We start from the raw sequence: 23,130 nt of genomic DNA on the forward strand, positions 1-23,130 counted from the left end.
TTTGAGTCTGAATTTCATGGTGATCAGGTGATGTGTGGTTGGTTGGCGGGGTTGTTGCTTGTTTTGTTGCCACTGTTTTGCTGTTGGAAGTGTTTTTTTCTGAGTGAGTGAAGCAGTCATTTGATATATTTATTATTATTATTATTACATCTGTGATGTTTTTGGTCTTGTAATGGTCTTGTGTGTGTGTGTTGTTATCTCTTTCCCTCCCTCTCTCTCAGTCTCTGACTCTGTCGCTATGTCTCTCACTCTGTCTCTCTGTCACCCTGTCTCTCTCTCTCTCAATATCTTTCTCTCTCTCTCTTGCTTTTCTCTCATTGTCTAGTCCCATTATTTTTCACCTTGCCCTACCACCAACGCCCCATCCTCCCTCCCCCACCCCAACCCCAACCCCAACCCTACACCCCCTTTTGGCTTTGGGAATTCCCAATTCCTGCCCCGCCACCTCCGTCACCCCTCCCCAGTATATTTGTATCAGGGATTTGTGTCAGCGTGTTTATTGGTCTTTGATGAGAGCGAGGACCGACTGAGTGCAGACTGGTTATGAGTCGGGAGATCACAGAGCCTTGTGGTGATGGTCTGAGATCACAGAGCCTTGTGGTGATGACCTGCGATCACAGAGCCTTGTGGTGATGACCTGCGATCACAGAGCCTTGTGGTGATGGTCAGAGATCATAGAGTCATGTGGTGATGGTCTGAGATCACAGAGCCTTGTGGTGATGACCTGAGATCACAGAGCCTTGTGGTGATGACCCTAGATCACAGAGCCTTGTGGTGATGGCCTGAGATCACAGAGCCTTGTGGTGATGGTCTGAGATCACAGAGCCTTGTGGTGATGGCCTGAGATCACAGAGCCTTGTGGTGATGACCTGAGATCACAGAGCCTTGTGGTGATGGTCTGAGATCACAGAGCCTTGTGGTGATGACCTGAGATCACAGAGCCTTGTGGTGATGGTCAGAGATCACAGAGTCTTGTGGTGATGGCCTGAGATCACAGAGTCTTGTGGTGATGACCTGAGATCACAGAGCCTTGTGGTGAGGTCACAGAGCCTTGTGGTGATGGTCTGAGATCACAGAGCCTTGTGGAGATGGTCTGAGATTACAGAGCCTTGTGGTGAGATCACAGAGCCTTGTGGTGATGGCCTGAGATCACAGAGCCTTGTGGTGATGACCTGAGATCACAGAGCCTTGTGGTGATGGCCTGAGATCACAGAGCCTTGTGGTGATGACCCTAGATCACAGAGCCTTGTGGCGATGACCTGAGATCACAGAGCCTTGTGGTGATGGTCTGAGATCACAGAGCCTTGTGGTGATGGTCAGAGATCACAGAGCCTTGTGGTGATGGTCTGAGATCACAGAGCCTTGTGGAGATGGTCTGAGATCACAGAGCCTTGTGGAGATGGTCTGAGATCACAGAGCCTTGTGGTGATGGTCTGAGATCACAGAGCCTTGTGGTGATGGCCTGAGATCACAGAGCCTTGTGGTGATGGCCTGAGATCACAGAGCCTTGTGGTGATGGCCTGAGATCACAGAGTCTTGTGGTGATGACCTGAGATCACAGAGCCTTGTGGAGATGGTCTGAGATCACAGAGTCTTGTGGTGATGGCCTGAGATCACAGAGCCTTGTGGTGATGGCCTGAGATCACAGAGCCTTGTGGTGATAGCCTGAGATCACAGTCTTGTGGTGAGATCACAGAGTCTTGTGGTGATGGCCTGAGATCACAGAGTCTTGTGGTGATGGCCTGAGATCACAGAGTCTTGTGGTGATGGCCTGAGATCACAGAGTCTTGTGGTGATGACCTGAGATCACAGAGCCTTGTGGTGATGGCCTGAGATCACAGAGCCTTGTGGTGATGGCCTGAGATCACAGAGTCTTGTGGTGATGACCTGAGATCACAGAGCCTTGTGGTGATGACCTGAGATCATAGAGCCTTGTGGTGATGACCTGAGATCATAGAGCCTTGTGGTGATGACCTGAGATCACAGAGCCTTGTGGTGATGGCCTGAGATCACAGAGCCTCGTGGTGATGGCCTATCTCCTGTGGAAGGAAGTCAGCAGGGGTGGGGGTGGGGAGCGTTTGTTTAGGCAGCTCTTTCCCTGTAACCCGCTTGTTTTTGTTTGGTTGTTCGCGTTTGTCATCCGGCGGCGTTTCTGCTTACTCTGTGTGTGTGTGTGTGTGTGTGTGTGTGTGTGTGTGTGTGTGTGTGTATTTGTATTTGTATTTCTTTTTATCACAACAGATTTCTCTGTGTGAAATTTGGGCTGCTCTCCCCAGGGAGAGCGCGTAGCTACACTACAGCACCACGCTTTTTTTGTGTGTATTTTTCCTGCATGCAGTTTTATTTGTTTTTCCTATCGAAGTGGATTTTTTCTACAGAATATTGCCAGGAGCAACCCTTTCTGTTGTCGTGGGTTCTTTTACGTGTGCTAAGTGCATGCTGCACACGGGACCACGGTTTATCATCTCATCCGAATGACTAGCGTCCAGACCACCACTCAAGGTCTAGTGGAGGGGGAGAAAATATTGGCAGCTGAGCCGTGATTTGAACCAGCGCGCTCAGAATCTCATGCTTCCTAGGCGGACGCGTTACCTCAAGGTCATCACCACCACATTGTGTGTGTGTGTGCGCGTGCATATGCGTGTTTGGATCTATGTACTGCACACCATCATGGTGAATATCATTAGATGCAAACAAATTTCAGAAAGATTTATTTGAGCTGTATCAAAACTGTGCTGCATAGGGGCATCAGGGGGGAGGGAGGGAGTATATACTAACTGTTTGTAGCAGGATAAGGGAACTGTATGCATGCTGTGAAAATGGCTCAGGTTATGTTGTGTGTGCTGGGTGGGAGTTCTTTCTGTGTGTGTGTGTGTGTGTGTGTACATATGCTTGTGCATTTGTTCGTGCATGCATGCATGCATGTGTGGGTGTGTGAATGGTGAGGCATATTTTGTGCTCTTTTGATGTGATAAATCATTTGTGTTGTTTTGTATTTTCAGTCTGTATTGTTGTTTTTGTGGCATAAATATATTTGTTTTTTCCCTTGTATGTCTTGATGTCTCTTGTGTTTTTAAGATATTTATATATATGTTGCTTTTGTGCCATGTAAGTACTGTATGATAATAGTCATCATCATCATCATTATTACTATCGTTGTTATCATCTTCATCTCCATCATCATTATTATTGTTGTTATTATTAATATCATTAAGGTTGGGTTTTTTGTTTGCTACAGTCATTATTACAGTTATCATCATCATTATTATCATCATTAACAAGGTGATCACCCTCATCATTATTATTCTCATTAACAAGATTATCACCCTCATTATTGATATCACTAACAAGATTATCACCCTCCTCATTATTAATATCACTAACAAGATTATGACCCTCCTCATTATTAATATCAATAACAAGATTATCATTTTGACACCCCCCGCCAGGTGGAGATGCTGGAGCGGAAGTACGGGGGCTCCCTGCGTGCCCGCCGTGCGGCCCGCACCATCCAGCGCGCCTACCGCCACTACTGCATGAACCGCAACTTCCAGAAGCTACGCCACTCGGTTGGGGAGCGCCGCCTGTCCAAGCGCCTGTCGGAGCTGGGCCGCAGCAACACCATCTGGACCGACCGCATCAACGTGGACGACAACGGCAACTTCCATCCACTGTACGGCCAGGGTGGCAGCAGCGAGAGCCCCGGCCTGGCCCACAAGGACTTCGCCACGGACCTCCGCAAGATGGTCGGGGACTATGACCCTCCGGGCTCCCGCTACGGCGGTGACCACCGCTTCTACCAGCAGATGACTTTTGACCAGGGCGTGAAGATGGACCCTCGCTATCACCACCACCACCACCACCACCACCAGCGCCAGGTGGGGGGGTCGTCGCCCTCGAGGCGGCGTCTGGAGCGCTCCCCCCACCACGTGGAGGGCATGGAGGGTGGTGGCGGTGTGAAGGTGAAGAGTGAACTGGCTCCCTCGGAGACCAACAACAACAGGAACTCCTACCCTGAGCAGAACACGGAGGGGGGCGGTGTGGTTGGCGGCAGCGGGGAGGAGGAAGGGGAAGGCGGTGAGGGGGGCCACCAGGCCGGGGTTGTGTGGGGGGAGGAGGGTGGCAGCGTGGACCCGCACAGCGTGGACTTTGAGACGCTGCTGGAGAGCAAGGAGACGGACATCCTGACGGACAGCTTCCACAGCGAGGGCAGCACCCAGGACGTCACTGCCTCCGCCCTCCTCTCCCACCACCACCGCCCCGCCTCCTCCTCCGCGGACTACACCTCCTTCCCGGCTCCAGGCAGCGGTGGTATGGCCGCACCCCCATCCTCCTCCTCTTCCCCCTATGACACGTACCAGCGGGGGCTGCCCGTGGAGGGGGGCTCTCACCACCCCCTCTACCACCACCAGCACCACCACCCTCCTGGTTTCCACCCCTCACACAGCGAGCCTCAGATCCGGGTGGACCCTGCCTCCCCACGTGGGGAGTGTCCCTACGAGTCCTTGTCGCCCCTGCCGCAGGACCAGGTGGTCAAGTTCTACATGAACACACGGGTCAAGCTGCGCACCCGCAAACCCGGGGACCCCGCCCCGCTGGCCTCGGAGGGGGGCGGCGTGGTGAAGCAGAAGACGATGCCCCCCTCCGCCTCCACCTCCACCTCCCGCCCCCCGGACACCTCCCCCATCTGGAAGCGGAAAGGGGCGGGGGTTAGCGGTGGTGTGGGTGTGGGGGGCGCGGTGGTGCTCAACGGGTCACTGTCAGCGGCGGTGAAGGGTGGTGGGGGCGGGGGTGAGGTGAAGCGCATGAGCAACATCTCGGAGACGAGTGAGCCGGACAGCATCGACGGGCAGTGCTCGAGCTCGCCCAGCTCGGAGAACATGAGTGTGGAGAACATCAGCCTGATTAGCGAGGACAGCGTGGGCTACCACAACAAGCTGCGCATGAGCATCACGCCCGACCAGCAGGATGTGGTCAGCGCCGAGAGTGCCAGCATGCTGAGCATGGACAGCATCAGCTATGGCCGCAAGCTGCTCAAGGGGGCTGGGGCTGGGGGGACAGCAGCTGCCACTGCTGCCGGTGCTGCTGTTGACCGCCAGGGTGGTTCCGGCACCGGTGTCGGTGCTCTGCGCATGAATGAGAAGCAGAGGAAGCGGCTGTACCGCATCGGCCTCAACCTGTTCAACAAGTGAGTGCCGTCTGTGTGTGTGTGTGTGTGTTGGTTATACATGGTCAGTTTTTCGTGTTTCAAGAAGTTGTAAGTGCATCCGATGATCCATTAATATAGACTATACCTGTAATGGACAAGACTGAGTGGTAGGGGGGTTTAATTTATTATTTTTGAATGAAAAGGATTAAAAACATTAAAAGGATCATTTTGGATCTGTCCTGTGATGGATCAGTCCTGTCGGCGACACCAGTTATGTAACCAAAAACTGAGTGGTGTATAAAAGGGGCAACAAAAGAATTACTGAAATAGACAGGATACCAAAAAAAAGTGAAAAGATGCATTCTATTTGTGCATTGAAATGTATGATAGTCAGTCATGTCCGACTATGACCATCAGAACAGCAGAGGAGGCAACAGCTGTCCCGACTATCTAGGCTAGAGTTTGATTATAGTGGAGAGTGTCTTGCCCAAGTTTCATCCCCACTCTCTCAGCCAAGAGGGTTTTAGGACAGTCGGCGTTGGGATGGTCCCCACTGAATTTTTTTTTTTTTTTTTTTTTTTTTAAAGAAAAGAAAAAAAGGAGCAACAGCCTGAGATTTAGCATAAACCCAACGCCCTGATCAAGTGTATTCGGTATGATTTAAGCAACTTTATCACGTTGGTCCCAGTCTCTTCACTGTGTGTTCTTGTAGTCTGTGTCATCGTGTTCTAAGTGATGTATTCTTTGTGAAATTTTGAACTGTTGACAAGGAGTGACAATGACTTGACCACAGGGTGTGAGCCAGTTCTTGTGATTCTGTGTGTGTGTGTGTGTGTGTGTGTACGTGTGCGTGATTGAGTGTGAGTATGTGTTTGTTTTGATTTTGATTGAGTGTGAGTATGTGTTTGTATACGTGTGTGTTTGTTTTCGTGTGTGAGCATGTTATATATGTCTGTCTGTGTCTGTGTATGTTTCACCCAGCTAAGCACGTTGGGTTATGCTGCTGTTCAGGCGCATCTGCTTTGCAGATGTGGTGAAGGTATATATGGAATTTTCTGAAAGCTGTGACACCACCTTGAGTAACTGAACTGAACTTCAGTTCACTCACTCGCTCATACATATGTGTCGACTTTTATTTGTGTAAGCATGTAGTAAGATTATATATTTATGTATCTGATTTATTCGTACCAGATATCTAATCACCCTTTCAAATGGGGCCATGGCCTTGTTGAAATAAAGTATCGTTCAGATGCGTGTAGTGTGTATTCCCCCACACAATGCAAGAAGATGTTCAACTTGAAAAATTTTAAAAAAACACAAAAAGAAAAGAAAAAATGTCCATCAGCCATGGATTCTGACAGTGCCGTGTGCTGTGTGCCCACTTGCAGGAAGCCGGAGAAAGGCCTGGACTTCCTGGTGCAGCAGGGCTTTGTGGAGGGCTCACCGCGCAGCGTGGCGCTCTTCTTCATCAACCGGAAGGGTATCAGCAAGCAGATGATCGGCGAGTTCCTGGGAGATCTGCAGAACCCCTTCAGCATGGAAGTCCTACAGTCAGTCACTGCACCAACACTACCGACATCCTCCCCCCCCCACCCCACCATGCCTACACACACACACACACACACACACACACACACACCTCTCACCTGCCAGTGTCTCTTGTCGTCTCTCCTCATGTCTTCTTCTTTGACTGATGTTTCTGCTTACACGTCTTTTTCTTCTCCTTTCTTTTTCTTTCTTTATCTTTCCCTGCTTCTGCTCCATCTTCTTTATTGTCTTCATCATCCTTTTCTTTTTCGGCTTCTTCCTCTGCCTCTTCTTCTTCCTCTGCTTCTTCTTCATCATCATCATCATCTTCTTCTTCTTCCTCTTCTTCTTCTTCCTCTGCTTCTTCATCATCATCATCATCTTCTTCTTCCTCTTCTTGTTCTGCCTCTGCTTCTACATCGTCATCATCTTCTTCTTCATCATCTCCATCTTCTTCTTCGTCCTCTGCTTCATCATCATCATCATCATCATCATCTTCTTCTTCATCATCACCTTCTTCTTCTTCGTCCTCTGCTTCTTCTTCATCATCATCATCTTCTTCGTCCTCTTCTTCTTCTTCATCATCATCATCTTCTTCGTCCTCTTCTTCTTCTGCCTCTGCTTTTGCATCTTATTCTTCTCTGTCTTCTTCTTGCTCTCCTTCTTTTTCTTCTTCTAACTGTACTTTATTTCTCTTTATTCTTTTCATTTCTTAGCGCTCTTTTGAGTCTGGCTCTTTGTGTATACGTGTTTTGGGGAGTGGAGTGGTTGTGTATGTTTGTGTGTGTGTGTGTGTGTGTGTGTGTGTGTGTTGTGTTTGAATGTTTATTTCATCCCCGGTAACTGTGTCACTGTGTGTTGTCTACTTGTTGTGACCTTCCTTATCACCCTATCTCTTCCATAATATATTTGTTTGCGTGTGTTTACAGTGCGTGTGTGTATGTGTGTGTGTTTACAGTGTGTGTGTATGTGTGTACAGTGTGTATGTGTACACATACACTGAAACACTTGGTGTGTGCTTGAAGTTTGTGTTGTGTATATATGTGTCTAAAATGATGAGTGAATATTTGTCATTTTACCAGAATAATTCGAGTTGTATGGTACTCAATCATGTTTGGTCCTTTTGGGTGGTTGAAGCGGGGAAGGGGGTGGGGATTGGGTGGTGGGAGGGGGGGGGTAAAGTTGAAAACGAGACTTTTACAATTGATTCCACGTTACTGTATGATTCAGTTTGTGTGTGTGTCGTGTCTGAATTTTTTTTTTTAAAGAAAAACACACACACACAAAAAGCCATTGTAGTGGTGGTGAACGACCGCTTGCCATGAGTCATCCAGAGAAAATTAATGTGTGCTGTAATGTCAGCCAACTGTGGCCCGGGTCACAATGGAAACCAACTGTTTTTTAACACCACTGGTGATTCAGAACTGGAAAAAAAAGATAATAATTAAGAGGGTGGCAATGGGGATAAGCTCCCATTGTCTATAAAATGCCCCTCACGGCGCGCGTCTCCAACAGCATCTGACAACCAAGTCCAGCTCCTAGCCTGCTCGTGTGGCTTAGATATAAGCCCGGCGGAACTGCTACTACTGATAGGAGAAGGGGCGGAGGCGGGTTACCTGGCGCCTGAAAACCAGTGCTTTGGGTAGATGGGGCTCATCAGTCTGGGAAGACAGCTCATCTAAAAGAAGGAAAACTCTGATTTCAAACCTCCGCTGCCTTGCGGCCATACCCACTCATAGGAAAGGCTTCGGGAGTCAACTCTGAGGAAGAATCCGGAGCCGGAGTCCCCATAGACAGTCCGAGGCAGTATACAGCAAAGTCAAGTTCTGGCAACTCCTGCGACGGCACTGGAACCATGTGTATCGGCGCTTGCCTTTCCAATGGACCATTCCAGCGACGTGGAGAGGGGGGGTCTGCTGCATGGGTAACAGTTTGCCCTCCATATTTACTCAGGCTTTGCGCTCTGGAGAGGTCGCTCCAGCTTCGCTTTGCAGCGTCGACAAAACACGGGAACGGTGGGAGAGGTCATCGCATCTCACTGGGCAGCTACCGCTCGCCTTAAGCTGGGCAGTCCCCAGCCAGTAAGGTGCTGCCCCGCCACGGTCCGTTAGCCTCACTGTAGGGTGAAAACCGACAAGCGGACCTCCTCTACGGAGAACTTGTGCAGGGAAAACGTCCCACAGGCAGACCACAGCTGCGATTCAAAGACGTGTGCAAGAGGGACCTAAAGGCCTTGAACATCGACCAGAACAACTGGGAAGCAACAGCCCTCGAACGGTCAGCCTGGAGACAGACTGTGCAGAAAGGTCTTTCCAAGTTCGAAGAGACACTCGCTCAGCAGCACGAGGAAAAGAGAATGAGAAGAAAGGCTGCAGCCCATTCATCTGTGTCCTCTGCCACAGGGACTGTCATTCCCGCGTCGGACTGGCCAGCCACACCCGACGCTGTACCAGAATAAACACCTAGAGCGCAACTCCATAGTCTTCCGAGACTGAAGGATGCCTATGTCTATGTATGTATATATTATAGGATATACAATTGGTGAAGGTGCCATTTCATGAATGATTTTTTTTTTCATTGCTGTTTGGAAGACATTGGCCAAGTCAAGAAAGGGTGTGATTTTCTGCTTCATGGTTTTCTGAGAGAGAAGATGGGGGATGGTAAGGGAAAGGAGATGAATCTGGGGTAAATGTTGCACGGTTCTCAACACTCTGTGTGTGTGTGTGTGTGTGTGCGCGCGCGCGCGCGTGTATGTGTAGTGTGTGTATATGTGTGATAGTGAGAGAGACAGAGAGAGCATGTACGTGACTCCTGCAGTCTTAGGAGGGCACAGGTCATGGCCGGGTCGAAGAACCAACCACCAGTTCGTTTATTAATTAAGCTGGTACTGCAGACCTCTCGGGAACAAGCTTGCTCGTGAACAGCTTCCATCTCACTTTGTCTCCCCACCCCCCCCAACCCCCCACACCCCCTTCCTTACCCCCACACCCAACACCCTCCACTCCATCGCCTCTCTTTTATTAATTTTTTTTTTTTTTTTTACTCCTGTGCCATAAGATGTAGTGGAGTGGAGGCGGGGATGGGGGTAGGGGGTGTTGGGGGGACTGCTGTGCTTGTGAGCGCAGCAACCCCACATCCCATCCCTTTCCCCCCCACCTTTTCTCCATCGATTCTGTTCTGTTCTGCACCCTTCCCTCTCTCTGAAGGACAGGCGGACAGACACACGAGAAAGAAAGGGTAGGCAGTGACTGTCCAAGATCTGTCCGCTGCTGCTGGCTTGTTGAGTGCAGCAACCCTTTCTTCCACCTCCTGCCATCCTTCCCCCCACCCACCGCCTCTCCCCCCCCCTCCCCCCACACACACCCCTACCCTCCTCATCCTTTCATTCTTGTTTCTGTCCCCCCCCCCCCCTTCCCATCTCGGAGAGACGGGGGGAGACAGATACCAACCACCGACTATGACACATGGAAAGGGTGACCGACCGTCCAAAGTCTGAACTGCCTGGCGTGTTGATATCGTTGATAGCCCCCCCCCCCCCCCCCCCCCCCCCCCTACCCCTAGCCTCCCCACATCTCACCCCCACCCCTAGCCTCCCCACATCTCACCCCCACCCCCACCCCCACCACCACTAACCCCCTTGTGTGTAATGACTTTCAGAGAGCATTCAATTCAAGTCCTCTCTACTTGTCATGTCATGGTGGGGCAGCCTCCACACCCACACCCCTCCCCCTCCAACCCCCACCCCCCACCCTCTTCCATCCCTTCATTCTTTCAACATGTTCTTTTTTGTCCTTGTCCTTGGCCCAGAGTGAACCTTAATTACCATCCTCCATCCCTCCACCCCACCTCCCTTTTTCCGGTACTGCTGCCCCCGACCCCCACCCACCTCCTTGATCCACCCCTCTTCCCCCTCCTTGCCTTGTGGCTGTATCACATTGGATCGGTCAGGAATTGTCCGTGCGTGGAGATGAGGTAGGGAGGGGGAAGGAGGGAAGGAGGGGGGGACAACTGCAGTAGAGAGAGGTGTTAAAAGACCAGCGCGTGTTTCCGACACTTCACATTGAAGGAGGGAGGGGGGTTGGGGGAGGAGGTTGGTACCGGTGTCCTTTATGGAAATGACCCCTCCTTCCTAACAAGTGGTCCTGCCCCCCAGTTTTTGGTTTTTGTTGTTGTTGTTCCCCCCCCTCATTTGTCTGTTACTTCCTGAAAGTGTTGAGTTTACGACCTACTGCTCATGAGGTCAGATTGTTCAAAGCGTTGGTCTTGTAACACACACAGTAGTCAGTTTCTTTCCTCACAGCAGTTGTCAACCTGTTGTTTGTAGCGGTGGTCAGCAGCTTCCTGAACTTTTCCCGTGGCTTTTTAATACCCTACGTCACTGTACATGGCGTAACTTTGTCGTGAGATGTTCAGCTGTTGACAGAAATGTATCTGTAAGCTGATGTAGATGGAGATACGATATACATTCGTCAGTCTTGGGAAGACTGTGGAGTAGCGCTCTGGGTGGCGATTGGTACAGCGTGGGGTGTGCTTGGACAGGCCAGTAAGATGACAGTCCTTCCCACACTGAACCGAGGTGAAGTCTGATGCAGGTCTGTCTGGCTTTGGGTCTTTCTCCTAACTTGAATCTCCTGGCCTAAAACACTGGGCATGCGTCTCTTTGAACGTGAATTGGCCTTTCTTTATAGCAGGAAGCGTAGAGTATAGCCACGTCATGTAGTCAAAACCGAAACGGATCTTCATAGCAGCATCGTCATCATCATCATTGTCATCCCCCTCCTCTTTCTTCATCACAATAAAAAAAAATGATTTAAAAAAAAAATCTGCACTGTGCTAGAGAGAAGATGAAGTCCAGGTTCCTCAGGGGCGATCCAGTTTAATCAGAGGTTCATGGCAGTAACTTGTGTTCGTATGTGAAGACAGTGTGGCATTTTAGCATTACACAAGGTTGTGTCGAGTGGTTTTACAGTTGGACTAGATCATAGCATAAGACGTTCAGTGGAGCAGGTGTTTGTGTGTTTGAGGCGGCTGTTCTGTTGGTGGTGATGCGAACTTGACAGATGTCAGTTGTAAATGGTACGTTGATGACCTAAGATATCTCGGGCCAGTGTTATGTCAGAAATCAAGGAGAGGTCTTTGAGTAAATATGAATAGTAGCTTGCGTTGTTCGTTGTCTTGAATGTTGACTGCCAGTTTTGAGGTTTGATTTCTGCTTGCCTGAACAGGACTCCTGGTGGTGGGGTTTGCAGTGCACTGCTGAAGAGCATCTTTGTGATTGGTTTTGTGACCGCATCTGTGTCATTCTTTTGTGATTGGTTCACAGCATTTGTGTCATTCTTTTGTGATTGGTTCGCAGCATCAGTGTCCTTTTGTGATTGGTTCACAGCATCAGTGTCCTTTTGTGATTGGTTCACAGCATCAGTGTCCTTTTGTGATTGGTTCGCAGCATCAGTGTCCTTTTCTGATCGGTTCACATCATCAGTGTCCTTTTGTGATTGGTTCACAGCATCAGTGTCCTTTTGTGATTGGTTCGCAGCATCAGTGTCCTTTTGTGATTGGTTCGCAGCATCAGTGTCCCCTTTTGTGATGGTTCGGCATCGTGTCCTTTTCTGATCGGTTCACATCATCAGTGTCCTTTTGTGATTGGTTCACAGCATCAGTGTCCTTTTGTGATTGGTTCGCAGCATCAGTGTCCTTTTGTGATTGGTTCACATCATCAGTGTCTGGTTCACAGCATCAGTGTCCTTTTGTGATTGGTTCACAGCATCATTGTCCTTCTGCCTTGGTTATTTTGCTGCTGTTATTCTCTGGGTTGGCCCTGCCTCAAACCTTTGGCGTTGATGGTCGTCCACAGCCTGGTTCTTCAAGTCCAACTGAGCCGTGACACAGGTCATGCACGTTACCAACAGAATAAGGAAACTGTATGCGCTTGCGTGTCTTTTTGTGCCTGTGAGTGTGTAAAACAGTTTCTGAATCTGTGTGTGTGTGTTTGTGTGTGTGTGCATGCGCGCGCGCGCGCGCGCGTGTGTGTGTGTGTGCTTGCATATGTGTGTGCGTGTGTGTGCGCGATGGTCAGAAATTTTCCCAGGACAGAACTGGGGTTGGGGAGGGACAGGGACAGGGCAGGGCAGGGCAAAGGTAGAGGAAGGAGCTGTGTTCCTGGATGTGTGTGTGGGTGGGTGGTAAGGATAGTGTGGGAGGAGATGGAGGGTGGGAGGGGGAGCTGATTCAGTGCACTGTGATGAGTAATGGCGGCTCAGGGGCTCCAGGGGGGGGGCCTTTCGGAAGTCGTGGAAGGGAGAGAGTGAAAGGGGTTGGGGGAGAGGAGTGGGCAAAAGAAAAAAAGACAGTCAAGGAGGAAAAAAAAAAATCAGGGCGCAAGGTTAGAGAGTCTGGTCTGGGGACGAGAAAGGGAAGAGTGAATTTATGGCTGAATTTCAGAGGCTGCCGACAGAAGGGAGGGGGGGTGGGGGGGGGGGGTTCTGTCTGGTGGTGTGTGTGGGTGGTGGTGGTAGTTGTGGCGGAGTTTGGCAAGTCTGGTTTTTACTTTACCCCCATCACTCCTCCCCCACCCACTTTTTTTTTTTTTTTTTTTCTCTCTCTGCTGTGTCTGGTTTTCCTGGGGTCTGTCGCTCTCTCACCCTCTCCCCCCGCCACCCCCCAATTCCATCCACGTGTGGTCTCATCCTTTTCCTGAAATTTATGAATAATTGGAAAATTCTTTTTCTTTTTCCCACCCTTTTTCCAACAACCCCCCCCCCCTCCCGCCCCCCCCCCCCCTATTTTTTTTCAAGCCATCAAGGTTATTGTGAAAAACACATTCATCATCTCTTGGGAAGAGCACAATGTTATGACAAAATGACACGCTTTATGCTCAGCAATTTTCTCTGTGTATGTGTATGTTGTAGGAGGTGATGTGTGTATGTGTTTTCTTTTTTTAGTTTTACGTCTTTTCATTGTTGAATGATTTAAGAGGGGGTGGACGGAGGAGGTGTATAGATAGAAGTGTGTTTGTTTGTGTGTTTGTGTCGGTACATGTGTGCGTGTTGTATGTGTTCGTGTGTGTATTATGTAGTGGTGGTGGTGGTGTATCAGTATCAGTATCAGTAAGAGTAGCTCAAGGAGGCGTCACTGCGTTCGGACAAATCCATATACGCTACACCATATCTGCCAAGCTGATGCCTGACCAGCAGCGTAACCCAACACGGTGGTTGTGTGACATACGTTAAAAAGGACACACACACACACACACACACACACACACACACACAGTCACACGGTGGGTGGTCTCCATACAAATGTGTGCACACTACATCAGCATGACATGTTTTACGATGATGCCCAGGTTCTGATCTGTGCTCCAGTTCAGTGAGGCAGAAAAGCTGACTGACAGACTGATCATTGAGGGGGGGAGGTGGGGGGGTAGGGACAGGGGGGTGGGGGGTATCAACCAGCTGAATGACAGACTGATCATTGAGGAGGAGGTCGGAGGGGCGGGGGGGGGGGGGATAGGAAAGGTTAGGAGGGGGTGGTGGGTGAGCATCAACCTTCCCTGTCTGTTGACTTCAGCTCTCAGAGCCCTCTCTCTCCATCCTTCACTTCTGGCCTCGTTGTGTGTAACTAGCGTTACAGTTTGTTACATTCCGTAACCCCCCCCCCTCCCCCCGCCCCCTCCTTTCCAACATTTCATTTAATATTAAAGTGGATCATCAAAGGGTCCTGTTCCCTGGAATGTTTGCCGACTGTCCTGAAATCCCCTTTGCTGAGAGAGTGGGGCTGTAACGTGGGCTACACACTCTCCACTGTAATCAAATTCTAGCCCAGATAGTCAGGACAGCAGTTGCTTCCTCTGTTGTTCTGATGGTCATAGTCAGACACGACTGACTATCATACATTATGTTATTGTGTTATTAACCCCTTTGTGAAGTGAGGTCAGTGTGGGCATGAATTTCAAGTGCCGCTGCTGTTGCTTGTTGAGTGCTTAAAGTTAAAGAGTGGTGTCTTTGGTTTTGCCGAACAGAAGCAATACAATCCCAAGAGGAGGAAGTTTAGACAAAGGAATGTGACTGACATCCTGACTTGTCAGTTCGCGACATAACCGGCTTGACCATGGCAGTTGGTTTTATTTGACTTTTTGAAAATGACTGACATCCTGACTTGTCACTTCGCGACCTTAATTGCTTGGCCATGTCATTTGTTACAGTCTGTTTGGGGGGTTTTGGGTTTTGTTTGTTGTTTTTTGTTGTTGTTGTTTTTTTGGTTTTTGACTCACTTGTGTGAACAAAGTGAGTCTATGTTTTAACCTGGTGTTCGGTTGTCTGTGTGTGTGTCTGTGTGTCCATGGTAAACTTTAACATTGACATTTTCTCTGCAAATACTTTGTCAGTTGACACCAAATTAGGCATAAAAATAGGAAAAATTCAGCTCTTTCCAGTCATCTTGTTTAAAACAATATTGCACCTCTGGGATGGGCACCAAAAAAATAAAAAATGAAGCCTAATTATATGCAAACTGCATTTACTGTTATATTTTTTGTATTCTCTAAACTTGGCACTTTGATCTGATATTCTGACCCAACAACAAGAGCAGTCATTATTATCATTTTTTTGTTCAAACAAGAACTTCTTTTGCTAAGCATGGAAGTTTTATTTATTTTGCAAACGTTTTTGGTGCAGATAGTAAAAAAAAAAGAGGGGAAATTACTCTGTAATTAATGCTAGGGGAGTTAATGTGCTTTAAACTGATCTTTCTCATCTTAAACATTACATTTTGAAATTATACTCAATATAAAAAAGTTTGGATTTTTTTTAAGTGTATCACAAGTGAGTCTTGAAGGCCTTGCCTCTCTTGTTTTTGTTGTCATAATGGGTGTCCTATGGAAGAGTGGCTAGAAACAGTCAAATGACACACATGCCTGTGTTGTGTGTGTGTGTGTGTTGCAGCTTCTTCACGAAAGAAATTGACGTGGCGGGGCTGCAGATCGACATGGCGTTACGCAAGTTCCAGTGCTACTTCCGCATGCCGGTCAGTGCTCCCCCCTTGTGGTTCTGGCGGCTGCTCGTTTAGATTAATCGGCGTAACTAAACTCGGAAGGGGCTATGTATTTAAGATACACTTTGTGTAGAATGTAATCCACGATCTGATCTTCCAGAATAAAGTGTATCTTCATTTTTGTTCTTTTCCAAGATCTTCACTGAAGTTATGTTTATTTTTACTTTATTCTCAAAGGTTCTGTCTTGTATGCATGGTTTGCTTTTTAGTACTTGAAATGTATCATATTTTGTGAGAACTCAGTTAAGTTCGGGAAAAAGCTTAAGTGTTTCATGCTTATAGATGCCAGAATTTGATGATTTATTGTGTTCTGTAAAAAAAAAAAAACGTGTAGGGAGTGAGTGGCTGTGCGGTAGCTTGTCGTTTTGAAGAATTTGGTAAGCATGGAGATACGTCATTGTCCTCTGCACAGTGCCACTTGTCACTGGGCAACAGCACTGAGAGTGAGTGGCACTTCAGACAGATAGTTCCCTGTGTGACGGGTTTTGTGTGTGGTATGTGGTCAAGTGGTCTAATGATGAATGTACAAATAAGGTGTACATGGATATCATGTATAGAATGTGCAGTCAGGTTTGAAGATCCATACTGCTGTGCACAATAATTGCTACAGATTACTTCTTTTTTCTTTTCTTTTTTTACAACAAGCACAATAGCCCAGTGATGAAAGCTTTGATTTCCGATCTGAGGTCCAGGGTTTGAACCCAGTATCGGCACCTGGTGGGCTTAGGGTTGAGGTTTTTCCAATCTCCCAGGTCAATAGATGAACAAACTGGCCAGTGACTCTATTCCTTTTGTCTGTGCACATGTGCAGGAGGTCAAATAAACACATTTAAAATCCCATAATCCACATGAACGTTCCAGTGGGTCATGGAATCACAACCATACTCAGCATGCACATCCCCCAGAATGTAGTATATGGCTGCCTAAATGGCAGGGTAAAAGTGTCAGACATGAAAAAGCCCACTCGTACAATACACAATTCATGGTGAGAGTGGCAGCACTGGAACAAAGAAAGAAAGGTAGAAACTTCTGTTTTTTTACTGGCTGGCTGCAAGTCTCCAGGCAGCTTGTGTGTACAGTTGGTGTGATTGCTGGCTGGTTGGACTTGCAGCAAGGTGACTGAACCATGCTTGATGTGTGGCTGTGTGCTTGTTTCATGTCTGTACGGTGTACAGTGCTGTTTTCTTCTCTTTCAGGGGGAGGCCCAGAAGATAGAGCGGCTCATGGAGGTAAGGGACCCCCAGGCTGTCTGTGTGTGTGTGTGTCGATTTGTCTCTGTCTCTGTCTTTCTGCCTCTCTGTCTCTCTGTCAGTCTGTCTGTTTGTCTCTCTCTCTCTCTCTCTCTGTCTCTCTCTCTCTCTCTCTCTCTCTCTCTCTCTCTCAATTTACAGTATTCGTAAACTCTGTGTTTATATATTTAACGCTCAGAAGATCCGACAGGAATTCTTTGACAGCAATGAAGAAATTCAGAATTAGTTTACAGTGCTGAAGAGGCACTATTGTTCTACAGGTTTAAGGTATTATGTATTTTACATTGGGTTGTTGCTGCTAGTGATCACCATATTGTGTACTTTTGACCTCTTTCTATGGACCGGAGGTCTGGAGATTCAAGTGGTTTTTTTTTGTTCTCTGTCTCTCTCTCTGTCTCTCTCTGTCTCTCTCTCTGTGTGTCTCTCTCTCAGTGTCTCTCTCTCTGTCTCTCTCTCTCAGTGTCTCTCTGTCTCTCTCTCTCAGTGTCTCTCTCTCTCTCTCTCTCTCGCCGTCACTCCGTTTTTCCCCCACTTGCCTCGCACGGACTTGCATGCATATGACATGCTCCCCTTCCTTGCCCGGCTTTGTCTCGGTCTGCCCCCGAACCCCACCCGCTCTCCACTTTCTACCCCTCCCCACAACCCCCACCCCCACCCCCACCCCCCCCACACACACACACGCCACACACATTTCTTCACATACACTCAATTCCCCCCTCCCCCCCCCTCCCTCTCTCTCTCCCCCCCTTTTTATCCCCCGTTTGTACCCAGCTTTTTCTCTCCCTGTTCATTATTGTGGATATGTTTACGACACACAGACAGACAGGAAGATGAGTAGATAAAAGAGAGGGCGGGGGGGGGGGGGGGGGGAGGAAAGGTGGTGTTGGGGGGAGGCCGGTGGTGCGGGAGGGGGGGGGGGGGAAGAAAGCCCCAAATCTGTTGCCAGAGCCAGGGTAATAACAAGAACAGAACCATGTGGCCCTGCCGCCGCGCTGTGCTGTCTGTCACTGGGTACTCAGAGCAATAGGACTGCGAGTTCAGACCTTTTGGTTCAGGCTGTTTCGTTGTGGGAAGTATGAAGGGAGGAGGGGATAGGGGTGGGGGGTTGGAGATGAGTGTCTGATGCAAAAGAAGAATGTGTGTGTGAAGTGGGGGTGGGGGGTGGAATGGAATGGGGAGGTTTAGGGGGGTTGTGTGTATGGGTGGGGTGGGGGGGAGGTGAATGTGTGTAGGGGGTTGGGGGGGGGTGAATGTGTGTAGGGGTAGGGGTGTGTGAATGTGTGTAGGGGTAGGGGTGTGTGAATGTGTGTAGGGGTAGGTGTGTGTGGATGAGTGTAGGGGTAGGGGTGTGTGGATGAGTGTAGGGGTAGGGGTGTGTGGATGAGTGTAGGGGTAGGGGTGTGTGGATGAGTGTAGGGGTAGGGGTGTGTGAATGTGTGTAGGGGTAGGGGGGTGAATGTGTGTAGGGGTAGAGGTGTGTGAATGTGTGTAGGGGTAGGTGTGTGTGGATGAGTGTAGGGGTAGGGGTGTGTGAATGTGTGTAGGGGTAGGTGTGTGTGGATGAGTGTAGGGGTAGGGGTGTGTAGATGAGTGTAGGGGTAGGGGTGTGTGGATGAGTGTAGGGGTAGGGGTGTGTGGATGAGTGTAGGTGTAGGGGTGTGTGGATGAGTGTAGGGGTAGGGGTGTGTGGATGAGTGTAGGGGTAGGGGGTGTGTATGTGTGTAGGGGTAGGGGTGTGTGGATGAGTGTAGGGGTAGGGGGTGTGTATGTGTGTAGGTGTAGGGGTGTGTGGATGAGTGTAGGGGTAGGGGTGTGTGGATGAGTGTAGGGGTAGGGGGGGTGAATGTGTGTAGGGGTAGGGGGTGTGTGGATGAGTGTAGGGGTAGGGGGTGTGTGGATGAGTGTAGGGGTAGGGGGTGTGTATGTGTGTAGGGGTAGGGGTGTGTGGATGAGTGTAGGGGTTAGGGGGTGTGTATGTGTGTAGGTGTAGGGGTGTGTGGATGAGTGTAGGGGTAGGGGTGTGAATGTGTGTAGGGGTAGGGGTGTGAATGTGTGTAGGGGTAGGGGTGTGTGGATGAGTGTAGGGGTAGGGGGGGTGTATGTGTGTAGGGGTAGGGGGTGTGGATGAGGGTAGGTGTAGGGGTGTGTGGATGAGTGTAGGGGTAGGGGGTGTGTATGTGTGTAGGTGTAGGGGTGTGTGGATGAGTGTAGGGGTAGGGGGTGTGAATGTGTGTAGGGGTAGGGGTGTGTGGATGAGTGTAGGTGTAGGGGTGTGTGGATGAGTGTAGGGGTAGGGGATGTGTATGTGTGTAGGTGTAGGGGTGTGTGGATGAGTGTAGGGTAGGGGGTGTGAATGTGTGTAGGGGTAGGGGTGTGTGGATGAGTGTAGGTGTAGGGGTGTGTGGATGAGTGTAGGGGTAGGGGGTGTGTATGTGTGTAGGTGTAGGGGTGTGGGATGAGTGTAGGGGTAGGGGGTGTGAATGTGTGGGGGTAGGGGTGTGTGGATGAGTGTAGGTGTAGGGGTGTGTGGATGAGTGTAGGGGTAGGGGGTGTGAATGTGTGTAGGGGTAGGGGTGTGAATGTGTGTAGGGGTAGGGGTGTGTGGATGAGTGTAGGGGTAGGGGGGTGTATGTGTGTAGGGGTAGGGGTGTGGATGAGGGTAGGGGTAGGGGTGTGGATGAGTGTAGGGGTAGGGGTGTGTGGATGAGTGTAGGGGTAGGGGGTGTGAATGTGTGTAGGGTAGGGGTGTGAATGTGTGTAGGGGTAGGGGTGTGTGGATGAGTGTAGGGGTAGGGGGGGTGTATGTGTGTAGGGGTAGGGGGTGTGGATGAGTGTAGGGGTAGGGTGTGGATGAGTGTAGGGGTAGGGGTGTGTGGATGAGTGTAGGGGTAGGGGTGTGTGGGTGAGTGTAGGGTAGGGGGTGTGAATGTGTGTAGGGGTAGGGGGTGTGTGAATATGTGTAGGGGTAGGTGTGTGTGGATGAGTGTAGGGTAGGGGGTGTGGATGAGTGTAGGGGTAGGTGTGTGTGGATGAGTGTAGGGGTAGGGGGTGTGGATGAGTGTAGGGGTAGGGGTGTGTGAATGTGTGTAGGGGTAGGGGGTGTGAATGTATGTAGGGGTAGGGCTGTGTGGATGAGTGTAGGGGTAGGGGTGTGTAGATGAGTGTAGGGGTAGGGGTGTGAATGTGTGTAAGGGTAGGGGTGTGAAAGAATGTGTATATGACTTTGTGTAGTGGTGGGGTGTGTGAATGTGTATAGGGGTAGGGGTATGTGAATGTGTGTAAGGATGGGGGGTAGGGAGGTGGAGGGATGTAATATGGGCAGGGTGGGTGGGGGTGCAGTGGGTGGGCGGCGATTGGAGCTTGTTGGAGTTTGGGGAAACAGGATAAGGAGAAAACGTGCAAAAACATGCTTCCTTTTTCGTTTTTCCTCCGTCTCTGCCAGTGTTCAGGTGGATGATCGTTGTTATTTTGTCTCATTGTTGTCATTATTGTTATAATGATAACAATAAAGACAAAGAAGTTGAAAAATAATAATGATGATTATTATCATTAATATTATTATTAATTATTATATTATATTATTATTCATTATTTTATTTGTTGTTGTTGTTGCACATGTGGTGCAGGCAGTAGCGGACCATTTTTGATCATCAGCATCATCACCATCATCATTATTTATGGGACGTTGTAGATGTTATGCAGACCTTGTTTCATTCATATTAGTATTATTATTGTCATTATCATTAGTATCATTGATTAGGACAGTGTGTGTGTGCTGCAGGATTATCATGATTATTATTGATGGACAATGTGTGTGCTGCAGGATTATCATGATTATTATTGATGGACAATGTGTGTGCTGCAGGATTATCATGATTATTATTGATGGACAATGTGTGTGCTGCAGGATTATCATGATTATTATTGATGGACAATGTGTGTGCTGCAGGATTATCATGATTATTATTGATGGACAATGTGTGTGCTGCAGGATTATCATGATTATTATTGATGGACAATGTGTGTGTTGCAGGATTATCATGATTATTATTGATGGACAATGTGTGTGTTGCAGGATTATCGTTTATGATTTTTATCACTGATTGGACGATGTGCGTGTGCGTGTGTGTGTGTGTGTGTGTGTGCTTCAGGCCTTTGCGGACCACTACTGCCGGTGTAACCCTGACCAGGTGAAGAACTTCAAGTCCAACGACACAGTGTTCCTGCTGGCCTTTGCCATCATCATGCTCAACACGGACCTGCACAACTCCTCCATCAAGCCGGAGAAAAAGATGAAGCTGGACGACTTTGTCAAGAACCTCAGAGGTGGGTGGAGGGCTGTGTGTGTGTGTTGGGGGGGTTTGGGGTGGGGGGGTAAGGGGCGTATTTTGTGTGTGTGTGTATGGGGGGGGGGAATGGAATGGGGATGTTATGTGTGTGCGTATATATGTGTGTGTGTGTGTGAGAGAGAGAGAAAGAGAGAGTGTGTGTGTGTGTGTGTTTGTGTGTGTGTTTGTGTGTGTGCGTTATCAGTTGGATCAGCCATCTCCAGACACATCATTTCCAGTCAGCCACCCATAAGAGATGCTGAGGTCCTCGTTAGCTGCATTGAATGAACAGCCAACCTGTGTTTGTGTGTGTGTGTGTACCAGCGTGAGTGCATGTGTGTTTAGTGATTGTGTGTGTGTATGTGTGTGTGTATGTTCCTGCATAAATGCATGTGTGTTTTGTGATTGTATGTATGTGTGTGTGTGTGTTGGGTCAGGGGTGCATATGTGTGTGTGATGAAGTGGGGTGCATGTGTGGCTTTTGAGGGGGAATGCATACATGTGTGCGTGTCCTTACGTCAGCACAGTTCAGAACAGGGGATGGGGGGTAAAGGGGTGGAGGTGAGGGGAGTGGGGGGTGCAAGACTTGGGTCATGCCTTGCCTTGGGTCATGCCATGCCTTGGGTCATGCCTTGCCTTGGGTCATGCCTTGCCTTGGGTCATGCCTTGCCTTGCCATTGGGTGATTTCCCTGAAGGCAGGAGGCTCACCTTGGATGGAGAAGGAGAAAGGGACCTATTGTTTTCCCTGACTGACTGACTGACTCCTGAGATCAGTCCTGTTTCTTCTGACTGCCAGCCCTCCTTCCGTCCCCTCCTCAGCCACACACCCCCCCCCACCCCCACCCCCATCTCCTTCACCCTCCCTCTGTCTTCCTCTCTGTCTCTGTGTCTCTCTTTTGCCTGTTTCTCACGTCTCATGCTCTTTGACTCTGAATAATACCCCAGGAAACAGTCCTGATACGGCCCTGTGTGGTCAGCTGGACTATAAGCAACAAGAACTAAGAACTATCAGCTACCCCAGGAAAACAGTCCTACACGTAAAAGCCCACTCTGTACATGTGAGTGAACAAAGAAAGAAGAAGAAGAACAGTACCCCAGGTGTGCTTTAGGGTCGTCAGTTCTCCTTTGATGGTTCTTGTGCCGGGTGTTCTTTGGCCTTGTTCTTTTGTGCCTACCTTCAGGTGTGTGACGTAGGGCTGTCCAGGTGATGTTACCTTGTTCTCCTTTCGTGCCATGTCTTAAGTTCCTTTCTGTCATCTTGTCTTGATGGTGGTCTTCATGTTTTCTTGAGTGCATGGGTAGAGTAGTTGTTGACTGGAGATCTGTTGGGCCAGAAGATTAGCAGGGAATTTTCCAAGGTTTTTCATGTGGAAGGTTTGTAAATTTGTAAGGTCGTTTTGTACTCTTTGAATCCTCATCTATCTCCTCCATGCATGTTTGTGTGTGTGAGCATTTGTCTGTCAGTGTGCTTTTTGTGCTTTGTGCCAGACTGACACTTTGACAGTTTTGAAAGCACTGTGTAAATTGTACTGCCATTATTATTCAACCGGCACAGTGTTACGACGGAAGTAGGTGAGGCACTAGTTTTGTGTTTCTGCAGACTTTTTGTGTCAGCCCAGAAAAAGACGGGGTTGGCACCCCATATTCATCCGCTCGCTGCTGTTTGCTAGAGTTGCATTTTGTTCTGTCGTTCCGCACTGTGTTGATGTCAAGTTGAGGTGGCAGCGGTGTTGCTGGCATCCGTCAGTCTCAGCAGTCGGCAGTGGAATCGTGCCTTGGTGCGCCACAGGAAGGTCTGTGGCAGTAGAGGCTGAGATTGGTTAG

The 23,130-nt window shown here is 49.1% G+C and overlaps 1 protein-coding gene across 9 annotated transcripts in view; it reads left to right on the forward strand.

Annotated features, from left to right (window-relative positions):
- LOC143284806 (uncharacterized) overlaps positions 1-23,130 on the forward strand; it is a 183,658-nt gene that overhangs the window by 134,023 nt on the left and 26,505 nt on the right. For all 9 annotated transcript variants that reach the window (XR_013055613.1, XM_076591839.1, XM_076591846.1 and 6 more), the window contains exons 3-7: positions 3,450-5,188; positions 6,538-6,699; positions 15,619-15,700; positions 16,924-16,956; positions 21,129-21,303. Coding sequence is in view for 8 of the 9 variants with exons in the window: in XM_076591839.1 (XP_076447954.1) it covers positions 3,450-5,188; positions 6,538-6,699; positions 15,619-15,700; positions 16,924-16,956; positions 21,129-21,303 (2,191 nt within the window). In the remaining variant the exon portion in view is untranslated. The remainder of the gene's footprint in view (positions 1-3,449; positions 5,189-6,537; positions 6,700-15,618; positions 15,701-16,923; positions 16,957-21,128; positions 21,304-23,130) is intronic.

This window comes from Babylonia areolata, chromosome 8, assembly GCF_041734735.1.
Source record: "Babylonia areolata isolate BAREFJ2019XMU chromosome 8, ASM4173473v1, whole genome shotgun sequence".
Taxonomy (NCBI): Eukaryota; Metazoa; Mollusca; class Gastropoda; order Neogastropoda; family Buccinidae; genus Babylonia; species Babylonia areolata.